Here is a 27,812-nt window from a genome sequence, read left to right as displayed (position 1 = left end):
CAGATGTGGTGTTTCTTTTTATGGTGCTTTACATTACAAGAATAATAAAGTCACATCACAATGAACAGTAAACACAACACATGGGAGACATTGGTCAGCAGTGTTCATACAGCCTTGACAAGTGCACCATACTATATCCTGTCCAATCAGCCCCATCATTGAACAACATTTGATGCAGGTCCCTCTATTTCAGTATCAGTCCCAGTAAAACTTGCATCTGCAATGTTCCTCTGCTTCTCCAACCCTCATGAAGAAAACTTAAGTTTGTAAGACATCTGATTGTTTTGGTAATAGGAAGCACTCTAGTTACACTGTAAATTAGGGTAGTGACATTTTTACTTGTGTATAAGGTATAGATAACACACACCACTCCCACTTCACTTCAAAGCCTCTTACTGTCCTGTTTCTTTAGCATCCATATCTTATGTTTATATAGCAAGATGCAGATGAGATCACAGCAATTTCATCTTACACTTCATAGTAATACCTTTGCTGCTCCAAATGTGTCTTAGTGGTGGTAGAGCAGCAACTTCTAAGTTGGATCTTGTGACTGATTCCCCAAGGTGCAACCTGAACTGAGGGCCTGCTGAGCCCTCTGTCCTATCACCCTGGGGCTCTCTCCTATGGTGATGCTGTGTTAAGCCACAAACATCTGACAGGTACTGCACTTAAACATCCACAGGCAGGGACACACCCAACTGAGTTACATGAATGATCTCCCAGCCACTCATGAACCAGCAGTAGAGAGGCTCCAGCCAGATTCCCTCCCCTTGGCCAGTGTAAGTTCATTATTCCATATGTCCTGTCTTGACGTGGAGAAGACACAAGCTAGCCTTTGTAAGCTGAGTTGAGACTTCCAAAGCACGTTAATTAAAACATGCTGTTTTAGGTAAAATTATAAAATAGATATTAACTGCAGATTTTTTTAAGCAAATATAAACAGCAAGTGTAAAGATTAAAGTTGGTTACCTAAGCAATAAAAATAAATCTGCAGTCTGAGTTCTACAAAGTAAACAGGATTTAAACCAAGTAATATCTCACCCTGACACAGGGTACAAATGGATCATAGATCCTCACTGTATAGGCTGGAATGCTGTGAGACCACCTACCTCAATTCAAAGTATTTATTCTCCTGATGTTCCTCCAGGTGTTGAGTTGGAGGGGGAGAGAGGCCAAGTGATTATGTCATATCCCCTCTTTTATACTTTCTTCCAGCTTCCTGGAAAGATATTTGCTGTGAGGTGGTTAGTCTGCCCCCACATGTCGTCCAAGAGATCTCTAATATAGTCAACTCTTTTCTTGATAGGTGCTGATGAGCCATTAATATTGTCTGGCTACTCCATTGTTATACCTGAAAGGCTGGGTGTGGGTGTTTCCAGCCTCACAAAATATTACAAAGAGAAACACAAAGAATAAAACTTCATAACTTCACATACAACGATAGTACATACAATCCAGCAGGATATTATTGTTCAACAGATCAAGACTTTTAAAATGATACCTCACAAGACAAGCTTTGTAAAAAACATAATTATATGACAGTGGTGAATATGGGGGTTCCTGGATGCTGCTTTTGAGGTACATGTCCCAGATCTCTGTGATGTTTACTGTGCTTTGTAGTCACACTACTCAAGTATTTGGAGAGCTCATTATACCGCCTCCAGATTTGGGTAGGATTCTCTTTGCTTTATCAACAGCCTCATATGTCACAATTGTCTTCTCAGGCGATATCTTTAGCCCTAACTTCTCTGCTCCAACTACTACTCTTTCTAGCAATTTTTGCATCTCTTCTTACAATGATCTAATTAAGTCAATATCACCAGCAAAACACAGATCACTATTTTTTCATCCATGGCTAGTTTCATCCTGCTGTAGGTTTTTATTAGTAGCTATTAACACTGACCGCAGTCAGTGACAGGATGCAGCGCTGTATGTAGCTTCCTCTTTGCCTCGCCGAAGACCTCACTTCCGGAGCAGCCATTTTGGATCTCGCTGGCTGGCTGGCTGCTCGGGCAAGGGGCGGGACCTAGGTCGGATCTGCTTGTGATATCGGTTCGGGGGTAGATTGTGGGGCGCTGGAGTGGAGCCGCCGCCGCCCGGTGATCACAGCGCCCGCCCGCCCCCGCCATGTCGGACTTCGACAGTAACCCCTTCGCGGACCCGGACCTCAACAACCCCTTCAAGGTGAGGGCGAGGCCGGCTCCCGGGGCGGAACAGTCCTTCTTCTTCTAGCTGGGGGCCGGTGCGTCTTCTGTTCGCTGAGGGCGAACACACCCCGCGGGGGGCTGCCTGCGCGTCCGGCCGCCGTAGGCCCCGGGAGTCTGCCTTTGTGCCCAGGAAAACAGGGCAGAGTCGCCTTCAGGTCCGCACCTCCCGGCCTGCCCAACACCCCCGCGCTATGGGGCTCCCGCAGGCCCTGCCTCCCTTCTCCAGGCTGGGTAGGGGCCCGGACACATGAGCGGGGCTTTGCCCTCTTACACTGTAGCGTCTCCCTTCGCCCGGCAGCGGCGCCCCGCTGCGGCTGTGGGGAGGAGGCTGTAGCTCTGCGTCCGGGAGAGGGGCCGATAATCGCTGTAGTAACTCTGCAGGCTTGTCCCATAGGCACTAGGTACTAGATGTTACGCAGCGGACCTGTGTGTACAAGTGATCGCACCCCTTCCAAGCAGTAAGTGCTAGACGATCGGGCTGATATGTAATAACAAAAAGGCAAAGACAACATGATCTAAACCAAACCCTAGCCTGGCGTTAGTCTTCTAAAAAACACATTTCACAGTCACTACCCATAAAAACTTCCACATCAAAGGAAATACATGCTTCTCAAAAAAAAAAGTGGTTCCTTCATATTCAGTCATGCCCCCTGTCTGTTAGCAAAGATTCCATTTTTCTGGTCTCCATTAGGTATTTTGTTATAATGCAAGGATATATAACCATGGTCTGCAGTTATGGCACCAGTTACCTTGGACTGGAGTTAAAGTTCAAAAATTAAACAAGCCACTAGTTCAGTTTGATTTTTTCCTACCTTCCCCAAAAATTCAAGTCTTGTGTTATTTCCCCTCTTAAGTTTTGCTAACCTTGCTATTTCTAAAGCACATGTTGTAAAGGTATTTGGACAGCAATAGGAGGCAAACCTTTGCTTTCTTCTTATGAAATTAAGATACATAATGTAAAGGTCCTTGAAGATTTTCACTTCTTGAACTGGTGTTTGTAATATTCAGGGTTGAGAATTCCTCCTTTACTATCCATAAAGCTTCAGCCCTCCCTTTCCTCTTCATTAGCTGTTTTTATGGCTCAGGTGTTCAGTGTCACAGTACAGGGCTACTACACCTGTATTCCTCCTCTGGGCTAGCAAGAGCACTCACTCTAGCCTCCTAGCTGCAGACTGCACAGCTCCCTGCTTATACTGTAAATTCTCCCTGCTTTGCTTTCCTTTTCTCTTTAAAGATAGTAAACAGTGTTATTGTCACAGTTAAGTTTTTGATCAGGTACAGTTATTCTTAAGGTACAGTAACTCCTCACTTAAAGTTGTAGTTATGTTCCTGAAAAATGCAACTTTAAGTAAAACAACGTTAAATGAATCCAATTTTCCCATAAAATTTAATGTAAATGCAGGGGGTTCAGTTCCAAGGAAATTTTTTGGGGCAGACAAAAGCCATTATGTACTGTACTGTACTGTGGTGGGGAGGTGCCCCGGCTTATCCCATACAGGCTGCAGACAATGAGACGGGCAAGGATGCTAGGAAGCACTTTGCGCAGCAGCAGCTTCCCCCCCCTCCCCCCCGAAAAACAGGTGCTTACTTTGACAGGGGATGCTCCAGGCCTGCCTCTTCCCGTGCCCGCTTCACTCTAGGCCCACCTCTTCCCACCCCCACTCCACCTCTTCCCCGCTGCATCCCCGCTCCTCCCCCTTCCTCCCAGTGCTTCCCTGCTGCCAAACAGCTGTTTGGCAGCACTTCGGCTTAGGACTTTCTACAAGGGAGAGGGAGGAGCAGAGACACGGCGCTTCCCTGCTCCTCCCCCTCCCACTAGTGGTGGATTTAGAGTTAGTGGGGCCCTGTGCTCAGCTTCATTTTTGGGGCCCCCCATGGGGGGAGTATTCTCTCATATCTTCTCCCCCCCTTCATTCTTTTTTCTCCATTCTTCTCCTGGGGCTCAGGTCTGGGGGTGCAGGTTCTGGGAGTTAGGGTGGGGGTGCGGGACGATGCTCAAGGCTGGAGCAGGCAGGAGGTGCAGAGCACTTACCTGGGGCAGCTCCTGTTTGATGCAGGGGGTGTGCAGGTGGCTCTGTGCAGCGCAGCACCACTCCCATGGCTGTGATTCTGGGATTCTCTCCAGCTGGCTTTGAAGGGGAAAGCACCGCTTCTCTTGGGCCGCTGGTTGCACAGCTGCCCCTGCTCCTCCTGAGTCCTCTGGCCCATGCTCGCATGGCTACGTTCCGAAAGGGGCTTTAGAGCTGCAGGTCAGGGCCCCCTCAGCCCCGGTCCCTGCCGCCCCTAAAACCTCTGTGTTCCGTGTGGCCCTGTCTGCTGGGGAGGGTCAGCCTTCCTGCTCATTTGCTCCCTCCTTCACTCTCTCCCGGAAAGTTCTAAGCGCTGCCAAACAGCTGTTTGACAGCGGGGTAAGGACTGGGAGGAGGCAGAGAAGACAACTTGTGCAATGCTCGCTTGTAAAGTCAGCCAAATAATGTTATAAGAGAGCATTGCACAACTTTGAAGGAGCATGTTCTCTAATGGAGCAGTGACATAACTTTGAAACAACATTAAGCAGGACGACGTTAAATGAGGAGTTACTGTATAAGCATTTCAAGAAAAACATATTAAAAATAATAAAAGAACCTACAGTTAAGCTAGTAAGCTTACTAGAGGTCACTCCCTCAGTCCAGCAAGAGCTCTGGTTGGTGATTAGTCCTTTGAACCCCACAGAAGAATTTTCCCTGTGGTCACAAGTTCATCACAGCTTCAGCTCAGAACAAGTACATAAAGTCGTGAATAGGTGAGGCCCTCCTTTATCCAGTTTTGGTCTTTGAAGAGACTGTGAATAGGTAACGCATTTCCTTCTCAGAGTGAAACTTTCAAAAGGCTGAGTTCCTGCATACCCCAAGTAGATGTATTTGCATATCCTGTAACAGAAGTTACATAAATCCCACAGCACTGACAGCTTAAGTCACAATTGTGTTCTGAACACAATTTTTGTGTTCTGAAGTATTTTATCTACTATTTTACCTGCTACTGGTAAAGTTCTTTGAGATCTATGGATGAAAAATGCTATATAAGAGCTAGTTGTTAGTAGTAGTAATGCTGAAGGTTAGAGATTAAAGTGATAATGATTCCCCCCGTCAGTTTTATTGTGTACATTTTATGACTTTATGTACAATAAATTTAACAATGTAGCCTTTTTCACCTGTTTTGTATGTCTTTCACATCTAGGTGGTGGTGGGGTGAGGTTTAAGTGTAACCACAAACTAATGAGGGGAGACTGCTTGGTCAGGTGTGTCTTGTGGCAGAGTTTCTACTGAGCAAGTGGATAAAGATTGTTGATTATTTATTTAAAATAAAAAACCCTCAATTTTTAATCCTCTTTTTTTAAAAATTAAATACATTTTTTCTTTATTGGCAATAAATATGAAAATTTAATTGGAAATTTACAACCTACGTTATGGCCTACAATTATAATCTATTAAAATGTAAATTAAATACAAAAAAATTAAGCAATACCTGTTGATTGCCTTTTTTGAAAAACTGGCAAGCCACTGAACTGCCCATACTGAGAGTGCTTTGAACATGGCTGAACTGCGCCGTGTTCAAACCATTGTCAGGCTGCATGGAGGAGAAATGCTTGTGATCTCTCAGACCTCATAGTGATGAATGTAAACAGCACATCTATATTCATGCTATGATTTCAAAACAAGGGCACTAAGGCCACCTACAAAAAGGAAGTTTGAAATTAAGTAGAGACTTCCCCTACATTTTTTCATGGAACACTGCTTTTGGGCTCTGCTAACTAGTGCTGACTGGTGGAATAAAATAGTGTTATTAATCTGGGATGATGAGCAGTGGCTGCAGAACTTCAGGATGTAAAAATCCACTTTCCTAGAAATCTGTGCAGAGCTCAAACTGGTGCAGTGGTACACCTGCATGAAAGCTGCCCTCAAGATTGAGAAGCATGTGGCCATAGCTGTATGAGAGCTCGTGCTCCTCATTACCCTCCCCCCAATTGCTACTGGTCATTAGCTAACCCATCAGAGACGGTAGTTCGACAGTTAAGACTGTTGTCATGAAGGTGTGTGCTGCTGTCTAGAGCAGAGGTTCTCAAACTGTGGTCCATGGATACAGCTCCATTCATGTGATCCGTGGATAATTCCCTCTAAGGTGCGCGCCTGGGCGACCGTGCACAGGAGAATGAAGGGCTGCCCATCTAATTAGAGGAGCTGTGCAGGTGTGGCTCCACTAATTAGGTGTCTGTATCCTGGAGAAGATACATATGTAAGGTGAGGTGGTGGCCTTGGAGGGAATAGGGGGTAGGGAGAAGTGGGGAAAGGTGAGGGAGATAAGTAGGTGGTGGGGGCAGTGGAGTGAGAAGAGGAGGTAGAAGGAATTTGGGACCTGCAGGGCTGCAGTGGGCAGAGAGAGAGGCGACTTTCCCTAGCTCCAGGGCTGCAGCTGCTGGGGAAGAGACACCTCCTCCCCCCGCCTTCCTTCCCAGCTCCAACTCTGGGGCTGCCGCAGCGGGTGTGAGAGGGAGACAGATCCCCTACTCCTTCCCAGCCTCAGCTTGGTGGTTGCTGCTGAGTGGAAAAGACTGCTCTCCCAAACCGCATTAACTCCTTGGGTTAGGTTCCAGGGAAACTTTTTTCACTAGACAAAAACTGTATATTTATATAGACACACAGTATACGTTTTAAACAATTTAATACAGTTCACAGCTGTGATCATTGTGAAGCTTGGTTGAGGTGCTGAAGTTAGAGGGTGGAAGAGGGAGGATATTTCCCTGGGAATGCCTTGCTACTAAATGACGAACTAGCACTGGGCTGAGCCTTCAACCTTAACACGTTGTTAATGTAGCCTCTCAAACAAGGCTGCACGAATAGGAGGGAGGGGAGACAGCATAGCAGGCAGACACACACACACACCTTGACATGCATCTGAGGAAGTGGGTATTCACCCACGAAAGCTCATGCTCCAAAACGTCTGTTAGTCTATAAGGTGCCACAGGATTCTTTGCTGCTTTTACACACACCTTGTGTGTGAGGGAGAAAGAGAGAAATGCACACTGCTCCTTTAAGTAAGCTGACCCACTCTTAAGTGCATTGTCTTTTTAAGTGGATCAGGAAGTTTAGAGAGCAGCTGCTGCCCCAGGCGCTCTCTTTCTCTCTTGGTCCATGTCCCCTCCCTGCTCTATATGGAGAAAGGGTAAGCGGGATGCAGGAGCGGGAGGAAGGGGGACACCCTGACGTTAGCCTCCTCCTTCTCCGCCCCTCACAGCAAGCAGGAGTTTCTGGGAGCAGCTCCAAGGCAGAGGGCAGGAGCAGCACATGGCAGTGCGGGGAGGGACAGCTGAACTGCCTTGATAGCCTATTGGGCAGCTGCAACACAGAGAACTTAGGGGAGTGGGGAGCTGATCGGGGGGGAACTGCCTGTCCACCCTGGTTACAGGCACCAACCATCTAGCTCCAATGGGCTTCTTTTCCTGTAAGCAGTGGACAAAGCAAGCGGCTGCCAAATGATGTTAGAAGGGAGCATTGCACAACTTTAAACGAGCATGTTCCCTAATTGATCAGCAGTGTAACAACCAAACAGCTTTAACCAGGATGACTTTTAAGTGAGGAGGTACTGTACTGCAAGTGATTTCAATTACATTTGGGGAGAGCCATGGAAACCATTAAGGCCAGATCTTTATCTGGTATAGTTCTGTCTCTTCAGAGTACTCCCATTGACTCTTAAGTAGCAAGCAGCCCTAGGTTTGGTGTGAGTGCTGCTGTAGGATAAAGATCTTATTTGCAAACTCTTTGAAGCAGGGATCTGTCTGCAGACTCCAAGCCATGGTTTAATGTGCTCCAAGGCTTATAAAAATTCAGTGAGTTCACTGTGAGTTTTTGTGTTGGTGACACACACAATGTGAAACCAGGAGAACTTCGCCTGTTTCTACAGGGCTCTGTTGCATTTGCACAGCATGGATCCTAAACACTAATTTAAAATGCCCATAACCAAACACTTGATGTTTTACTTCCCTTCGTATTTTCAGTATTGTCATTTGTTTTGGTTTTGTGGCTTTATTACTTATGTTTACTGTTATGTGTGAAATATCAGATTTAGAATGGACATCTCAGAGAAGTTGCATAAGCCTTAGTGAATGCCCTTTACTCTACTCTCCTTTCCAGTATCAGAAAATATTGTATTAATATTGCAATGAGAGTGTGTGACTATTTCTAGTTGACTCATAGATTTGTATAGCATCTTAAAGCTGAGCTAGGTGTGCAGATAATATGCATGCAAGAGGGATAGTTTTGTGAACTGCAAAAGTCTGTAGCATCTTAGTGTTTTGGCAGATGTTTCATTTTTTGAGAGCAGCTTTCCCCGGAGGTTTAGTGGTCCATGGTAAGAGTAGGTTATTTAATTGGGCCTTTGGTGGTGATTTATTTTAGTTCACATTTAATCCAGAAGTGAAACGTGTTTCTTTAAATTGGTACCCTACTACAGTACATATACCTCTACTCCGATATAACGCAGTCCTCGGGAGCCAAAAAATCTCATTACCTTATAGGTGAGACCGTGTTATATTGGGTACGCTGTGCTGGACTGGACCGGCTTCCCCAGCTGTGATTTAAAGGGCCTGGTGCTCCAGCCACTGTGGGGAACTCAAGGCCCTTTAAATCACTGCCATGGCTCAGGCAGCACTTTAAAGGGCCCAGGGTTCCCCACAGTGGCCGGAGCCTCTGGCTGGGCGGGGATTTAAAGGGTCTGGTGCTCCAGCCGCTGTGGGAAACCTTGGGTCTTTAAATCACTGCCGGAGCTCCAGCAGCAGGGCTTGGGCAGAGATTTAAAGGGCCCAGTGCTCCGGCCAGCCCTGGACCCTTTAAATCACCACTGAAGCTCTAGCAGCTGGGCTTGGACAGGGATTTAAAGGGCCCAGGGCGCCACACGAATTTGGATATAACGTGGTAAAGTAGCGAGCTTGGGCGGTGCTTTAAAGGTCCTGGGGTTCCTCGCTGCTTTACTGCATTATAACCGAATTCATATTATATTGGGTTGCATTATATTGGGATAGAGATGTACATAGTTTTAATTGGCCACTTTTTTCAGCTGTGTATGCGTGGTTTTCATTGAATGCAATTCTGCTATCCTACCTATATTGTATGTATTGGTCGTCATTGTCCTGTGGAAAGATATACTGACTGTACCAGACCCTAGGGCTTTTTCAAAAAATGTAACAGTTGTCAGTCCAGTAAGCGGGATAGTAGTCAACCCCCAGAAATGGATTTGTGGTTGAAAATGGGTTCTTTTGAAAAGAAAACAACAAATAATCAAACCAGTGACTGTGCAATCAGTGAAAAGTTCAAAATCGAACATGAGTACAGCAAGCGAACATACATCTGCAAAGGAAATTTTGAGTGCAGCCCTGGGTGTACCAGGAACCAGTATGAGTACCGATAATGAGAATACACTGAAATGCCAATAAACGGTAAGATGAAACCACTCAAGCTGTGTTCATTAGCCAGCACTCCCTAGCACAACACACATTGTGACCTTGGTTCAGCTTGTTCACCAGTCCCTATAAAGCCTAAATTAAAACTTGAAGCCTGCAAACCTCCTGCACTATTTGATGACAAATCATGCTGCTTTCAAAGGTAAATCTCCTGAATTTTTTCAGCGCTAACTGAATGAGTTGAAACAAGGGAAAGTAACAATGTTTGCTCATACAACAGTAATGTATGGCCCTGGAAGCTTCATACCGTGCAAGCCTTCAAATCCCCAAAGTGGGGAAGCCTCACGCTATTGGGGAAGAACTTATTCGCCTGCAGCTAAAGAACTTATATTAATAATGTGTGGCAAGAAGATGGCAAAGCAGTTTGATTGTGTGCCTCTTTAAAATGACACTGTCACGCAGAATTCAAGATCATAGCATCATAGAATATCGGGGTTGGAAGGGACCTCAGGAGGTCATCTTGTCCAACCTGCTCAAAGCAGGGCCAATCACCAGACAGATTTTTACCTCAGTTCCCTAAATGGCCCCTCAAGGATTGAATTTACATCCCTGGATTTAGCAAGCCAATGCCCATACCACTGATATTAAAGGCATTCGTGTGAAACATGTGAACAACAGTAGGTATTTTGCATTGCAATTGGATGAGACGACTGATATCACTGACGTTGCAAATCTTGCATACATCAGGTATGAGTTGAAAGGGAAAGTGCTGGAAGATATTTTGTTTTGTCATTCAGTGCCAGGAAGAACAACCGCCAAACAACTTTTCCAGTTACTAGATGGGTTTGTAAAGGAATGCAGTATTGATTGGAAATGTTGTGTTGGAGTATGTACTGACAGTGGAAGAACAATGACGGGAAGACACAGTGGGATAATGGCTCATATCTGCGAAGTGTCACCTAGTGCCACATTAGTGCACTATAGCATTCATTGAGAGGCACTAGTTGCCAAGAAAATGCCAGTGGAAATGAAGGGTGTTTTGGACTCTGCAGTGAAAACTGCTAATTTTAATAAAAGCTAGATCTATGAATTCTCAAATTTTTAGTGTTCCGTGCAATGAAACGGGTAGTGCTTATGTACAGCTGCTTCATACAGAAGTGTGATAGTTGTGAAGAGGCAAAGTACTTGTTTGTTCAAGCTACATTCAGAAGTACAGTTATTTCTAAGAGACCATCCATTTCAGTTCACAAGTTGTTTTGAAGATTCATCCTGGCTCTCGTGATTGGCTTACCTCTCCGATATATTTACATAATTCATAGACTCTAGGAATGGAAGGGACCTCGAGAGGTCATCGAGTCCAGTCCCCTGCCCTCATGGCAGGACCAAGTACTGTCTAGACCATCCCTGATAAACATTTATCTAACCTACTCTTAAAATATCTCCAGAGATGGAGATTCCACAACCTCCCTAGGCAGTTTATTCCAATGTTTAACCACCCTGACAGTTAGGAACTTTCTCCTAATGTCCAACCTAAACCTCCTTTGCTGCAGTTTAAGCCCATTGCTTCTTGCTCTATCCTTAGAGGCTAAGATGAACACATTTTCTCCCTCCTCTTGATGACACCCTTTTAGATACCTGAAAACTGCTATCGTGTCCCCTCTCAGTCTTCTCTTTTCCAAACAAAACAAACCCAGTTCTTTCAGCCTTCCTTCATAGGTCATGTTCTCTAGACCTTTAATCATTCTTGTTGCTCTTCTTTGGACCCTCTCCAGTTTCTCCACATCAGTTCTGGGCACCGCATTTCAAGAAAGGACACAATATTCCAGTTGAGGCCTGACCAGCGCAGAGTAGAGCGGAAGAATGCCTTCTCGTGTGTTGTGAGCAAGATACCTGTTAATGTATCCCAGAGTCATGTTTGCTTTTTTTGCAACAGCATTACACTGTTGACTCATATTTAGCTTGTGGTCCACTATAACCCTTAGATCCCTTTCCGCCATGCTCCTTCCTAGATAGTCTCTTCCCATTCTGTATGTGTGAAACTGATTGTTCCTTCCTAAGTGGAGCATTTTGCATTTGTCTTTGTTAAACTTCATCCTGTTTACCTCAGACCATTTCTTCAATTTGTCCAGATCATTTTGAATTTTGACCCTATCCTCCAAAGCAGTTGTAATCCCTCCCAGTTTGGTATCATCTGCAAACTTAATAAGCGTACTTTCTATGCCTAAATGAGTTGAATACTGGGTTGCATGGAGTTTCAGTGATTATATTGGATGTGCGAGACAAAATCCATGCAACAATCAAGATACTTGACTTGTTTGCTAGTCACGTCAAAAAGGATAATTTCAGCACATTTCCAACATTGGAAGGTTTTCTGTCAGAAAATGAACTGGTGCTTGACCAAAAAAAAAAAAGAAATTGAAGAACAAGTTGTTGCCTTGAAGCAACAATTTGAAGATTACTTTCTAGTAGAAGCTAAAGCAAACAACTGGCTATGTAATCCTTTCGGAATTGAAATCAGTGAGCTGCCTTCTGATTTGTTCAGTAAGGCACAAGAGTGCTTGTTGGAGCTTTCTTGCAACAAAACATTACGGTCAGAATTTAAGACATTCCGTAATTCAGTTTTTTGAATCCAAAAGACTACCCAAACTTGCAGACAAAGCAGTGTGTTTTTTGTTGCCATTTCCTACTACATACCTGCATGAGACAGGATTTTCATCATTTACAGCCCTTAAGTCCAAATACAGAAACAGAATGAATGCTGAACCTGACCTAAGGTTAAAGCTGACAAACATTACACCCGGCTTCCCTGAACTTTGCTCACAAAAACAGACACATACATCCATCTCTTTAGAAAAGTAAGACTACTGATATTAAAAAAGAGTTGTGCGCTTTTATTTGTAGAACGTTTATTTGTTTAAGGTTTTTTTTATATAGTACTTTAATCCAATGCTCTTTACAGTAGTTAGCTAATGGTACAAACAACATTTGGAAAGATCATTAAGTGGTCTACAGAGACCCTCAGCAATTTTCGAGTGGTCCATGGATAAAAAAAGTTTTAGAACCACTAGAAAGAGTTCTGTCCCCCTGGGTCAAAAGATTGGAAAATGTACAGGAAATTAACAACATGTTTTTGCAGTTGGGTTTCCCAACTTGTTGTAGAGTCAGTGATGGGACTCATGTTATTCTTTGCCTCCTGCATCTGGCCTTGAAGTTCGCAAATGGAAAAGGTTAGTGCAAGGCCTCGTTGATACCACGGAAAGTTCCAAAGCATATCTGTGGGATATTCAGGAAAGGCCATGCCACCAGAAAGTCTGGACTTTCTGCAGTGACGAGTGGAACTTTTGCATCAATGGTTCTGTCATTCCATCACTCATTCTGGGTGAAGCCTTTTACTGAACACTTTGCTAGAAGAAAGGAACTGTGTATCTGTACACTGAATAGTTGCAAAAATGACTGTAGAATGTACATTTGGAAGGTGGAAGATCCTGAGGCTGATGAGAAACATCTTTCTGTTATGATAGGTGCTTGCTGTGTTTTGCACAGCTTTTGTGAGAAGAAGGGAGAGAGCTTTGCAAATAGATGGGAGCAAATACTGGGCACACTGGGTGAAGATTATGAAAAGCCAAATGGAGACATTTACCAAATGATTCATCTACTTGGGGGCACAGAGGAAGGGGTGCATGGAGCTCATACTTTGAGTCCAGGTGCCATTGTAAAGTGTGTGTGTGGTTTTTAAGGGGGGAGGGATAGCTCAGTGGTTTGAGCATTGGCCTGCTAAACCCAGGGTTATGAGTTCAATCCTTGAGGGGGGCCACTTAGGGATCTGGGGCTAAAATCAATACTTGGTCCTGCTAGTGAAGGCAGGGGGCTGGACTCAATGACCTTTCAAGGTCCCTTCCAGTTCTAGGAGACAGGTATATCTCCAATATTTTTTTTGTGTGTGTGTGTGTAAGCCATGTATTAGCATTACTTTTCTTCTGTGGATGTCTTGATACAAGAATTTAATCATAGTTGATAAATGAGTGCATTAAAAACAATGAAAGGATAATACAATGTGAATATAGTGTTTATATCATGCTTGTGTCACTGTTGTGACAGTATGCTGCACACTTCAGTTAATGGGGCAGGACTCAGACCTGTGACTGTAAACACTTCCAGTACTTCAGTGCCAATGAATACCAGTTTGAATGTTGTGAGCAGTAAAAACTCATTTCAGAATTCATAAAGCTGTGCAAAGATAGAAAGTTTCAAGGTCAGATGATCCAAGAGGATTCTTTGTCTCTCCATCCCTAGCAGTTTTCTGTGATGTGCTAGTCATTTCTCTTGTCCTTTCTCCCTCCTTTTCTCGATGGTGGTGCTATAGGGAAAAAGTGTTTGTGAGAGAGTATTGGGGGACCCAAGCTGTTGAAATTGTAGCCTGTATGCTGAAACTGATAAAATGTTGCTTTTCCCTCCTCATTTTGAGATTTCCTTTCCCATAGGCTCTTCCCAGTCTTGGGTGAGATTGTATAAACATCTTATCTCCAATCTTTTTCCTCTGTGTAGGAGCCCCCAGGTCTCAGAGGTGGATGGCAGGACAAGAGGAGAAAGCGGGGGTGGGGCAGTTCTGCCAGTGTGGGATAGGGGAACTAAATTTCAAATGGGTTGTGAGTGATAGGGTGGCAAGTTAAAGAAGCTGCATCAATGAATCCTAGCAAATGCATGTGTAGTTCTGCAGACTGTCCTTACGTTGGAGGATGTTATCCTGTGTTGTGTCCCCAAAAGACAGAATCCTCCTGTCCAGAAAGGCAGGCATGGCTGCCCCAAATCTGGTGCAGGAGTGAAAGGGAACCGCAAGCAATATGGGCAGTGCCAAGAGAGCTGCAGTGCCATTCAGTCTTTGTGCCAATTAGAGCACTATATGCGCTTTTAAGTTTTCATATTTAACACCTGCAGATCAGCATAAGGTGTACTTCAGAATTAATATAGTTCTGCAGTACATCAAAGGGTATGTGTGTGAATGGTTAAGCATCTTAAAATCTATCTTTCTGGAAATGTCTAGCATAAATTTTGGCAATTTGATTCATAACTCATGTTAGCTCAAATCTTTGATCATTAATGAAACCCTGAGTTAGTAATATGATGTTTTTTTTATGTGTGCATTTTCTTTTCTGTATTTGCTGCTTTTTAGAACAGTCTCCAGTGGGCAGTGGGGAAGTCAACTGGGTGGGTGAGAGACGAGTAAATGCTGTTGTGGGACTGTGTGTGGTGGTATACAGCAAGCTTAAGTGGTATTTGTGTATTGACATATTTTATAGAAATCAAGGCATGAAGAGTTCATACAGTTTCTAGCACATCCTGTCATTTTCAGTAGTGCAGTGGTTAGGTGTGGTATTTAAAAGCTCAGGAAGCAGAGTGAAGGTAAACTTTATGTATCAGAGGGGTAGCCGTGTTAGTCTGGATCTGTAAAAGCAGCAAAGAATCCTGTGGCACCTTATAGACTAACAGACGTTTTGGAGCATGAGCTAGTCTATAAGGTGCCACAGGATTCTTTGGTAAACTTTATGGTGCCTGAACGAAGTTGTTCAAACCCAGCTGGCAAGTTTACTGTAATACCATTGCATACTTACTGGAATTGAACCTCTCCACAGTTTGGGTCTTTTGCCTGTCGTTCAAGTTGATCCTTTTTTGATGGAGGGTGCCCCATGATCTTTGAAACTGTTTGCTCCCAGGCTCACCAAGTCAACAAGATCCTCGTTTGAAGGATCTATTGGGGAATCCACAATATGCTGCTGTTGAGTGGGATGATCTCCAGCAAACATATGGTCCAGCTTCTCATAGTACCAGCAGACATTGGTCTGCTTAGTGGTTCGATAGTACTTATTAGTCCTGTGTGCCAGCTGGAGCTCCGTTGCCTTACTGTGGCTCTGGGGTGTCCCAGCTGTGCTTCCTGTCCTGCATTTTTGTTGTTATAGTTGCTTGTACAGCTGGTAAGCGACTGCCATTCAGATGTGACTAACGGAGCTTCTCTCCTCAGAAGGCAATGAAGTCCTGGATCTCAGCACAAGACCACAGTGAAGCATGAGTCATGATGATCAATAATGAGGCTTGTGAACTTCACACAAGCTGGAATAGCAAAAGACAAATTCTTGCCACACTTCAGCATTTGAATAGGGAGTTGACCTTCAGTCAGGATGGTCCCAAAGTACTAGAGAACGCACAGGTAAACAGGATCCTAGGTAGCTAGCAAAGTAGTGTGGGATAACAGGAGGAGGACCTGGCGGATGTGCAACAGTTTTTTCACACCTACTATGCGGTGGGTAACCTCATCCTGCATATCTGTAAACCCACTTGCAAAGTGGCTTTAATGTGCATTAAAACACCACATGATTGGCAACAACAAAAAATGTTTTTGGATGGAAGATATTTTAATGTGAAATAACTGAAGTTAACACACAAGAGATTTGAAGTATACACAAGCCTTAAACTATGCCTTTCTATGTGGTATTGGCTGGAATTAAAGGAACTTATAGTATAACACACGTTAATTTTCAAGTTATATTCTCTCTTTGTGGTATTATATTTTTGGCACATGTAAACAATACTGCACAGAATGTTGTGTTAAGTTTGGGATTGCTAAAATACTTTTACATGGCATCTGAAAATGCTTCTGAATTTTTTAAAAAATTGATAAGCTTTCAGATTGATAGTATCCCTCTTTAAAACAGGAGTCTATAACCCAAGCTCAGATATTTTGAGGGTCAAGAAAAAAGGAAAGAGAAAAACAGGTAATAGTTATAGGAATAGTAATAGGAAACAGATTTTTCAAAACTTTTCAGGAGATTGGTTTTACAGTGAAAACTGTACTGGAAACAATGTATCCAATGTACTATTTCAGTGAATTAGGAGTTATACGTGATATTTTTATAGTGCTAATACTATCACAGACTATTTTAAATTACTCATTTTTTTCATTTGTTTTATTCTTCAATGAACTTTATACGGTAAACTTGTCTATCTTGAATGGATTTGGTCAATGTGGAATATATCTTGATTTATTTTTGTATAAATCATGGCAATAAGACCAAAATTTCTTTTTGAAATGAATTTCAAACCTACTGACCTTCAGTGTCCTGCCTTTTCCCACCCTAGGTTTCTTTATACAGTATTGGAAATACTGTAGTCGCCAATAAATCAACACTCTACAAACCTCAAAAATGTTTCAGATAATTTCATAAAGTTCCAAAGACTATGAGGCTACAGTAACACTCAGGCCAGTTTCAGTTTTGTTTTGTTTTTTCTTGTATATAATTCTGGAGTAATTCCATGTAGAAGAGTGGATTTACTTTTGGCACATCCCCTTGTGGCTGGGTGCGGCATGGCAGCTTTCTCCTGTCTAGCACCCTTTGCTGATGCTCACTTGAGTCTCATGGTGGTATGCCTCTTTCGGAGACTCAGCATGCCAGCCAGGTCATGGTTTAATCTCGCACCATGCCAGAGTAACTAAATTCAAACAACATGCAGTGTCCTTACAAGAAGGTCTTTAGCCCTAAATCTGGTCCTTGTGGTCCTCTTGCCCTTCTCTCAGGGCTCTCCGTCGTCCTTGTCCCCTCCTCACGGTATCATGCTGTATTACCAGTTGCTGGTAGGGAAACCTGGGCCCTTCTTCTACACCAGTTCCTGTAGCCAGCAGCCAAGTTCTGCTTTGTTCATCTCCTTTCTGCTGCTTCTCTAGACTCCTTCGTGCTGTAGCCTTTTCCAAGCTTTCTCCCCCATAACCTCCCTAGGTCCATCATATTTTTAGACTCAGGATTCTAACGGCCCTCTGCTGGAATCCCCCAACAAAATCCCAAACCAGCAAATATAAACTTAAACCCACTTCTGCCTTCATTGGGCTTGACCTTTCGTCTCTTTAGTTTCCTGTGCCCTATTTCTTGTTTAACTGCCTTGCAGCGCTCTCTGCTGGGAAGTTCAGTTCCTGCTGTTCTTTTAGGACATGCCACCTGTCTGTCTTCTGGTCTCTTGCCTTCTCTACTCAGACAAGGATCCCAGAGGTTACTCTCCTGGTCTCTCTCCCTGACTCTTCTGGTCTTCCTATTCTAATCCCAGGGCTGGTCTACACTAGGGGGGAAAATCGATCTTAGATACGCAACTTCAGCTACGTGAATAACGTAGCTGAAGTCGAAGTATCTAAGATTGAATTACTCACCGTCCTCACGGCCCGGGATCGATGTCCACGGCTCCCCCTGTTGATTCCGCAACTCCATTCGGGTTGATGGAGTTACGGAATTGATATAAGCGCGTTCGGGGATCGATATATCGCGTCTAGATGAGACGCGATATATCGATCCCCGAGCAATCGATTGCTACCTGCCGATACGGCGAGTAGTGAGGATGTACCCCCAGAGAGTAACTGCAAAATTCCTTTCTCTCTTTCTGCAGCTCTTTCTTCTCTAAACTTCCTTTGTTTATAATCCTCTACCAGTGCTTCTCCCTCCCCCTCCTCCCATCACCAAAAGCTAGGCTTCATCAGTTCAGCCTGACCCACTGTCCAGGTGCAGGCTGCTACTCAGTTGGCCTCAGGCCCACAGTAGCCCTATGTCCACCTCTGTGGCATACACTCCCCTCACAATAAATATATATTGGTATTATTTCAGAGAATGGCAGTGATTACTGAGATAGGAAACTTCCTTTCAGTAGCTGCATACTCCAGTTGTAATCAGAAGGTTTTGCTTCTACAGCGACTGCAGGATTGGGCTCTGTATCCTGGATCTTTCACGGAGCCATGCACAGTCAGTTTCCTGTTTACTTCATTGTGGCTCTGAGCAGACACACAAGGTCTGCAGTTCAGAGCTTAGTGTGAGATTGGAGTATAAGATAGGCTTAATTCAGAAGTGCGAAAGTTAATTCTCTTACAGAAAAGTCATACTGCTAAGTAATGGGTGTGGTAAGAAAACATGAACAGAATACAGTTATATCTTGCTAAATTATAACATGGACCATGATCTTGCAAATACTTCAGCACATGCTTAACTGGATGGATTGAATTCAGTGGGATTACTTATGTGAGTAGAGCCAAGCACGTGTCTAAGGACTTGTATTCACTGCAGTGTTAGCTCAAGATAAACTCAAGTGTTTACCTTACACGTGACTCCCCTGCACACACACGTCTCTAGCTCCAGTTACCTGAGGCTTTAAACTAGAGCCCTGATGGTGATGAAGCTAGTAATGCAGTGAGACTCAGCTATTCTGTGCTGCTGATAAAGATGTGTGCAGATTGGGGGTTTCACATTGTTACTCCTCTTGCACAAGCTAAGCTAACTCAGGATTAACTAGAGTGTACCTTATTTGAGCTAACACTGCGGTGAAGACAAGCCCTGCCTGTTTGCCATAGTTAGTTAAAATGTTTCCATACGGCATTTCCATAGCCTTTTTTAAATCCCAGAATTCTCTCTGCTGCCTTATTATGTATATGTGCATTACAATTAATGCTTGTTCTGCGCACATAGAAAATATACCCAGTGAATTTCTCTGTATATGCTTCTTTGCTGTAATTGAATGCATATATGTAAGATGTGGTTTTACTATCCTGCTGTACTTCGATTTTAAAATATTCTCATTTCTTCAAATCCTTGCAAAGTTCTGTATTGGAGATTTTAATGACGCAGGTTTTCTTTTAACTTTTACTAAATAGGGGTTAGAGCTTTAAAAGTATACTCAGGGTTGAAAGTAACTTAAGGGACTTACCAGTACGCAGGGCGCCCAGGATCCTGAGCAAAGTCCGGGGCAGTTCAACCGGAATGGGCGTAGCTGGGGCCAGACTACCCCAGCCAGTCCTTCAGCACGGCCTGGTGGTGATTTAAAGGGCCCAGGGTTGACGGCCGCTGCTAGTGCTACCCCAGGGCGCTGGTAGTGATTTAAAGGGCTGGAGCCCTGGGCCCTTTAAAAAGCTGCTGGAGCCCCAGGGCTCCCGGCTACTGCTACTCTGGTGCTCCACTTAGGATTTAAGGGCCTGGGGCTCCAGCTGCAGTAGCGGTGGCCGGGAGTCCTGGGCTCTTTAAATCACCACCAGAGCCCCATGGTAGCAATAGTGGCAGTGGTGGCTGGAAACCCCTGGGCTCTGGCAGCGATTTAAAGGGCCAGGGGCTCCAGCTGCTGCTGGGAGCCCCGGGCCCTTTTAAATTGCTGGGCCTCAGGGAAGTTGCTCCTTTTGGCCCCCCTCATCAGCCCTGCCAGTACAGTTGCTGTATACCGGCTCTTAATGGTCCACCATACCGTACGGGCTTACTTTCACCTGAGTATACTGTATGTATCCTGTACTAGTAATACTGGGACATGTTTGATAGGTGCTCAACATTGGAAGAGGGGGATGGTATATACAGAGCAAAAGAAAATGTTGCTCTAGATTATTTCACCAATATGTTACTAAATAGAACGTGTTCTGTTGACTGTTTTTGAAGAAAAACACTAGTTCAGTAAATGAGCTGTTGAACTTAAACTAAATAGAAAGGGACTGGAGTATCCCACATGTTAATATAAGCTGTTTCTCAGCATGTTTCTCTATTGTAAGATTATCTCATGTTAACAGAAAAATAAAATTTTAATGGTGTGAAGTACTTTTACATGTTTAATGTGGATTAAATTTTTAACTCAGCTCTTCTGTTAGACATGTGGTTTTCATAAGGGATTCTTGACCAGCAGTGGTTCAGTCAAGTCACATGTTTAGTATGTACTGCTGCTGAACGGAGACACTAAAACTTTCTTTATTACTACTATTAAGGTGGCAAAAACTTTGGTGTAGGTTTCAGTCAAGTGTGCTTTGTTGTGTAAAGTTATTCAGATTGTTTGTTTGTTTTCATCAGCATCTTCCTTCTGAGACCTAAAATGATGGGGAGAAGAAGTCAAGCATGGAAAAATCTTTGCAGTATTTTGCCTAGTACACTTATTTGACTTCTTTAAAACAGTAGATTTCTCCCTCCCCACCCCTCAATAGGTGGCATCTTTGAACTGCTTGTAACCAACAATAGTTGAGTATATGGATTTTGCTGAAAATTGTACCCAAGGTTTGTTCACTTAAACAATATACACCTGGCAATTGTTCTTGCTTTCTTAGTATGGAAAGAAACAAACCTCCTTGATCTTCACAATGCAATATTCATCTGTTTGTGTCAATCTTTTTCAGTCAGTAGCATCTTTTTGGCTTGTGAATTCTTGATTTCACCAGGAGTGGAGCACAGACAGGATGTTGTGGAGGCACGAATCTTTTTTTTAATTTGTCACCTAAATACTGTGGTGGTTGGTGTATTAATTAGAATCTTGTGTGTGTTTATATAGCTAGTCAGTCTTGATGAGATTTCAAGGGTAAGATTAATATTGGAAAAACTAAGATATTACTGTAGAATTATTGCAGTCCAATTATATTGATTCCTTCCTTTTTGTTTTGTTTTTCTTGTTTTTTGTATGTATGTCTCTCTCTCTATGGGGTATGCTTTACTCTGTATGGGGTGCCAAATGAAAGATTACAGTCTTGTTCTTTTGAATCACTAAAGTTATGCATCAGAGGCAAAGATTTTAGCGTTCTGCTTGTCACTAGGAACAGAGAGAACATGCATTAAAATAGGGAATCCCCGGTGAACTGAGTAGGCAGAGTGCCCTTTAAAACTATTCTTAGCAGTTCTCCAGTGTCATACTTAGGGACTTTGCATTAATAGAAGTTGTATTCACATCATCCATGTCTAGTAGGTAAAGCTGAGTGAATTGCTGTTTATTGCAAGAGATATATAGAACAACTTATTTGCAAGTTAGAACGTACAAAGGAAGGAGGTCCAGTGAACAGTTTATAATTGAAATGAAGAAGAGCTGTTTGTGTAAGTAGTGTTGGTCATTGACCAGTCAAATAATGTAAAAATGGTGAAACATTTAAAAGTTATTAAAACAGTAGCAAAAATGAGACTTTATGGTCTCTAGTAGACTTAGCCTTAGATTAATATTTATGCCTAATTATAAAAAAGTTACTTAACTGAGTTATTTTTACTCAGAAAAATGCAAAACACAATGAAATGAAATTCTACAAAATGAAAGGATTATTTTAGTAAAAGTTAGCATTTGAACTTGAATATTATTCAAGAAGACATTTGCAAAAAAAATTAAACACATAGCTATGAAAAGTGATTTTAAAATGCGTTTATGCTAGGCAGGCAGAAGGCTAACTCTTCAAGCATCTTGCTTTTCATTATCTTTTTTTCTTTATCAGCTTCAGCTGTTTCAGATAGATCTTTATCATCATCATTAAATTGATCAGTATATCCTTCCTTGTTTAATGAATATCGATACAACTCATTTATCATATTCTCTAGTCTTAAATTATAATACAGGGGTGGCCAAAATTATTGACCCCTGGAGCCGCATACAACAATCTTCAAAAGTTTGAGAGCCATGCCTGCTGGAACTTGGGGCTTCTGCCCTGTGGTGGGGTGATGAGGCTAGGGGCTTCTGCCCTGCGGGTATATGGGACCTCAAGGCGTCTTCCCTGTGAGAGGAGCCTACCAGGGTTCGGGGCCTCGGCATGGCAGAAAGAGTGTCTTGGGGCTTCAGCCCTGTGGGAAGTGCATGCCAGGGCTCGGGGCTCCAGCCCTGCAGGGAGGGATAGGGGGAATCAGGGCTTCAGCCCCACAGGAGGCACCTGCCAGGGCTCAGGACTTTAGCCCTGCGGGAAGTGGCTTGCTGAGGCTTGGGGCTTGAGCCCCATAGAGGAAAAGGGTAGTGGGGCTGAAGCCCTGAACACAAACTCCCTGCTGAGCAGAAGCCCATAGCCCCACCACCCCACTGTAGGGCAGAAGCCACGGGTCCCTTCCCCCCCAATCTGGTAGATGGAGAATATGTGGGGTTATGAGGGTTCCATGAGCCACATTTTAACTGTAAAAGAGCTGCATGGGGCTTGCAAACTGTTTAAATGGTCCAGCTTCTGAGCAGTGGAGATCTTTGTTCTATTTCTGGTTTTGAATGGATGATTCTCCAAACTAATTTAGTTTTGTTCTGCACATGCACATTGTGTGTGGAGATATTTAAAATTATTTTGTCACTGTAGCTAGAATGCGAGGAGGACACAATCCAAGTTGTATTGCTTGAGCTATTGGGATTGCACTCCACATTACGTTACAACTGAATGAGCTGCTTTTTTATAATTTTCTACCTCCATCAGAATTATTTTGTTTGTGTGTATAACTTTTAAAATTTTGCAACAACTGTAGCCTATACATATAAGAATTTGCTAAATAAGGCATAGGTGGTATAAGTTAAGGCAATAATTCAATGAGCCTACAACTCTCAAGGCCTGTAAGTTTGGCTAAGCTGTTATCTAAGGCATAAATGCCAAAAAGCCTCAGCATAAGTAGCTAGCCAAGAGTAACCCTAGATCACAAGATAGAATGCTAGTTGACTCACTTGCTGGTAGGCAATCACAAGATGCTAGTTTATACCAGCTTGTGATATATTTAGTTAAGAACATCAGCAGAAATGTTTGACCACAGGGATGCATGGTAAATAACTGAGGCATAGGCTTATAAGATTGAGGTTAAAGTGTTCGTGATTTTGCTAATTGTGTTAATAAACTGTTATAAATATAGTCTGATTTCCTAAGTGTGACTGTTGCAACCATGCACACTAGGCCTCCCAACTCAACAAAATTTCTAATACTGGACCTGATCTTGGGCAAGAACCTACCAAATTTCAGAGTGCTAATTGGGGAAACTAAATCAATAATATAATCAGTAGATCACGCAACACAACCACTGGGAGGTCAGAAGCTAATTGAATTGATCATCAGAAAGGTTTTGGCTCTAAAAGCCTGGCTTAAGAAGGTAGATAGCGTATGTGGAGGGATACTATTTTGTCTCCTTTCCTCTTAAGCTTTTGCAAATTGACTGTGTTAAGTATTCTAACCAATTTGTTTCTTAGCGTTCAGGAACTCATTTTTGGCATCAGACGTAGAATTTTCCATTTCATATTCTGAATGGACTGAGCTACAGGTTCAAGCAATGAAATGAATTTTCAGTTTTGCATTCAAAAGACATTGTTATCAAGAATGTTAGTGTGGATTACTTGGGAGCAACATCTGGCCCTCTTCTCTTCAACAGCCTCTATCTGAAGAGCCTTCTTGCATATGTGAAAATCTTTGAGACATTAAAGAGATGTACAACAAGACATGGAGTGGATGAAATGGAGTGCTATGCAAAACGATGCTGAAACATAGCTGCTGGTACTTGTTTGGTTTTGAAAAACTTGATACTCTTTTTCTTGTGATGAGAAAGTTGTCAGATTTTCATCACGAATGAAAAGCTGGATCATATGGGCAGCACGTCTGTAATGCAGAAGGTGTGGATACTCATTTATCAATAAAGCTCAAGGAGTTTTCATATTAGCAATGTCAGTCACAACCAATGTGTAACCTTCCATGAACCCAATTCACTAATTATATTTTTACTCTGTTTTTAGGGGGAAGCAGTGTTTAGTAGGTTAGAAGCATAAAGTTATCAGTTTAAGGAAAACTACTTACGTAACACACACATGTTCCATTTTTGCGCTGCTGCTGTTCATGGAGTCTATTCCTGAGTGATTGCTCTTACCTCATTAATTCCTTCTTAGGGTATGTTTGCACAGCAACTAGACACCCACGAGGGGGGAGGGTCCCAGAGAACAAGTTCCAGTCCAAGCCTGGCAGTCTACACAGCAAAGAAAGGGCCCTGTAAGCCCGAATTGGCTGGCATGTGACAGCTGCCGGTTTTTCTTCGCTGTGTCGACAGACATACCCTTAGAAACTATCCACTGGTTTCCCTTTCATCTCTGCATCAAACAGAAACTTTTTTGTCTTTACCTTCAAGATCCATCATTGTTTAATTGGTCTAGCTAATTGCTTTAGTAACTTCTTGTGATGTTAACCACTGCCTTTACCCTACTAGTATTCCCAGTAATTATTGATCAATAGTCATCTTCCCTCAAACACTTATGCATCTTTTCCGTGCTGTTCCTTATGCAGGGAGCAAAAACTCGTGGAAAAAAAATCTGTACAGCCACTACCGTACCCTTCAAATCCATCCTTAATACTCACCTCTACTGTTCGGCCTAGAAAACTCTGCCTGCAGACTGTGGTTAGGTTTGGTGATGAACATTAACATCCTCTTTCCTGCCATTCTCCCTCCTACATCGCTCACTTGAAAATATACAACAAAAGATGTAACTAACAAAACTGGCAAACATAGCCAAATTCAGATGCTTGTATATTTTATACTACTGTCCACAACTCAGTTCTCTTAGATTAAAACTCTTTGAGACAGGGATTATCTTGCATGTTTGTACAGTGCCAAGCACAATAGGGTCCAATTCCGATTGTACATTTGAGCACAACTGAAATGTGTTTGTAGTTTTCTTATTTCAGTATTCTCTGCAGTACTTCTTTTATAAGAACGGCCGTACCAGATCAGACCAAAGGTCCATCTAGCCCAGTGTCCTGTCTACCGACAGTGGCCAATGCCAGGTGCCCCAGGGGGATGGAACCTGACAGGCAATGATCAAGTGATGTCTCTCCTGCCATCCATCTCCACCCTCTGACAAACAGAGGCTAGGGACACCATTCCTTATCCATCCTGGCTAATAGCCATTTATGGACTTAACTACCATGAATTTATCCAGTTCTCTTTTAAACACTGTTATAGTCCCAGCCTTCACAACCTCCTCAGGTAAGGAGTTCCACAAGTTGACTGTGCGCTGTGTGAAGAACTTCCTTTTATTTGTTTTAAACCTGCTGCCCATTAATTTCATTTGGTGACCTCTAGTTCTTGTATTATAGGAATAAGTAAATAATTTTTCCTTATCCACTTTCTCCACATCACTCATGATTTTATATACCTCTATCATGTCCCCCCTTAGTCTCCTCTTTTCCAAGCTGAAAAATCCTAGCCTCTTTAATCTCTCCTCATATAGGACCCTCTCCAAACCCCTAATCATTTTAGTTGCCCTTCTCTGAACCTTTTCTAGTGCCAGTATGTGTTTCAAACTGATCAGTTGAGATTTTCAAGATCTAAATAGGAACTTTGATGATGTTTTGAAGTAAATTGTTAATTTAACTGAACCAAGAGGAGCTTTGGGTTTGCTTATGTGTCTATACCCAGGAAAATTAATCCAAATCAGCCAAGGTGTGTATGTGAAGTGGGTTGGTTAAACCACATTAAACTACAACGTGAACATCCTCATTCTGAATTAAAAGGGGCTTTAATTTTTTTAGCTTAATTCACATACAAATTGAATTAAAGTAAACAAAACTAAACTAAGGACACTTTAATTGTGATTAAATCCCTGTGGGGACCTTGTTAATGTGGTTTAACTACTCCACTTCAAATACCTTCAGTTAGTTTGGATTAATTTTCCTGCATGTCCCCAAGGAGACAAGCCCTTTGTTCCTGCAGTCATTGCTAGCCAATGTTACAATGGCATAGTAACCTTGTTTTGAGAGAAAGTAATCCTTCAGAAGGTTTTTACCCATTTTCAGAAACTGTGGGGGTGGGAGGGGTGGAAATAACCTATTCTCACAGTTTTTTTCTTTGAATATTTACTGTTGTACGTGTACTACATGTAAATACAAACCACTCTTCTAAAATGAGCCTGAGCAGCTTTAATTTTTTTCTACTTTCACAAATCTATTTGAGCTGAGTGGCTATCTCCATAGCCTGTCATTGCTTCATTTATTCAGACAGGGTTGCTAGATTGGGCTGTATTATGCTCATTGCACTTGCCATCCTTGAACTGTGGGAACCAGACTGAGTTCATCTTTGTAATAGTGCATTGATTATTTGGAAAAAGCCAAGATTAAAATGTCTCTTCAAGCAAATAAATTACTGACGTAGGATAATTGTGTAATAACTATATCGGGGTAGTAAGTTACTTTTTGTCAAGGTCCAAATTTCTTGGTCAAGGTATAGTTGAAGTCCAGACTCCAGAGTAGATGATGATTTTTTTAAAAACCCAATAATGATAAGAAAAAGATTTGGGGTCAATTCAAAAGCATTTGGCCTGTGGTCCACCTATTGACTACCCCTGAACTATATGCTTCAGTAGGTGGCTGGCTACTAAGTCATCCACTGGACTTATCTAGCATTCCACATCTCTACAAACTGTAAAATGACCACTGTCTCTTTCTGTTACTGTAATATATGACTAATCAGGGCCGTCCTTAGGCATAGGCAGAATAGGCAGCCGCGTAGGGCCTCACACTGCCTGAGGGCACCACTCTCCAGGCAGCCCAGACAGTGTAGAAGCAGGGCTGCTAGGTCCTAGAGAGAGCCGAATGCAGCACAGTCTGAGGAATGGGATTGGCTGCTGGGGTCTCTGGGAAGGGGAGAGGGTGGGGGTTGGGAAAGGAGCTCACCTGTGAGTGTGATTCTTTCCCCCCGGCTGAGGTCAGGTGAGGCTGGGGCTCTGGAACCAGTATCCTTTGTTGTCTCCCATAACATCCATTCTTCTCCCCCCTGCCCCACGGAGCACTCCCTCCTCCCCAGGAGCACCCCTCTCTCTCTCCTCCCTCCCCTCCGTCAGGGCTAGGTTGGGTGAAGTGCTGGGGGGAGGGGAGGCTGGCTGGCTGCTTGCTGAGGAATGAAAGTGAAAGTAACTCACTTCCTGGGCAGGCAGCCAGAATTGGAATGTCACTCGGTTTGGCTGGGGTTAGCCAGATGTGTGAAAAATCAGGATAGGGGATTGGGGTAGGGTGAGCAGATATCCCTATTTTATAGGGACAGTCCCAATTTTGGGGTCTTTTTCTTATATAGGCTCCTTTTAGCCCCCCACCCCCACCCATCCCTGTCCTGATTTTACACACTTTGTCTGGTCACTCTAGGTGGGGGTAATTGGTGCCTATATAAGACAAAGCCCCAAATATTGGGACTGGCCCTATAAAATCAGGGCATCTGGATCTGGCCACCCTAGCTGGGAAGCGCCTCTCCCCCAGGCTGGCAGCTGCCAGCGATCCATCTCATCCAGGGGGAGCTGCACAGGGCAGGATGAGCTGCTGTGGCTCCATGGGTGCCCCGTCCCTGAGATCAGATGCAGTGCTAACTTCACCATGGTCCATAAGGCTGTTGGTGGTGCCCATTGGCGTGTGATTGGACCTGAGGGTTTGCTGCTGCTGTTGCCACTCTGCACCCCAA

General features: G+C 43.3%; 1 protein-coding gene across 3 annotated transcripts in view; it reads left to right on the top strand.

Annotated features, from left to right (window-relative positions):
- Positions 1–1,996: 1,996 nt before the first annotated feature.
- Positions 1,997–27,812, top strand: part of SCAMP1 (secretory carrier membrane protein 1) — a 94,499-nt gene continuing 68,683 nt past the window's right edge. The window contains exons 1-2 of one of the 3 annotated variants that reach the window (XM_050947083.1): positions 1,997–2,184; positions 2,609–2,665. Coding sequence is in view for 2 of the 3 variants with exons in the window: in XM_050947082.1 (XP_050803039.1) it covers positions 2,128–2,184 (57 nt within the window). In the remaining variant the exon portion in view is untranslated. The remainder of the gene's footprint in view (positions 2,185–2,608; positions 2,666–27,812) is intronic. The other 2 variants (XM_050947082.1, XM_050947080.1) reach the window with 2 other exon arrangements.

Source organism: Gopherus flavomarginatus, chromosome 3 (genome assembly GCF_025201925.1).
Source record: "Gopherus flavomarginatus isolate rGopFla2 chromosome 3, rGopFla2.mat.asm, whole genome shotgun sequence".
Taxonomy (NCBI): domain Eukaryota; kingdom Metazoa; phylum Chordata; order Testudines; family Testudinidae; genus Gopherus; species Gopherus flavomarginatus.
This window is presented reverse-complemented; position numbering and strand designations above follow the sequence as displayed.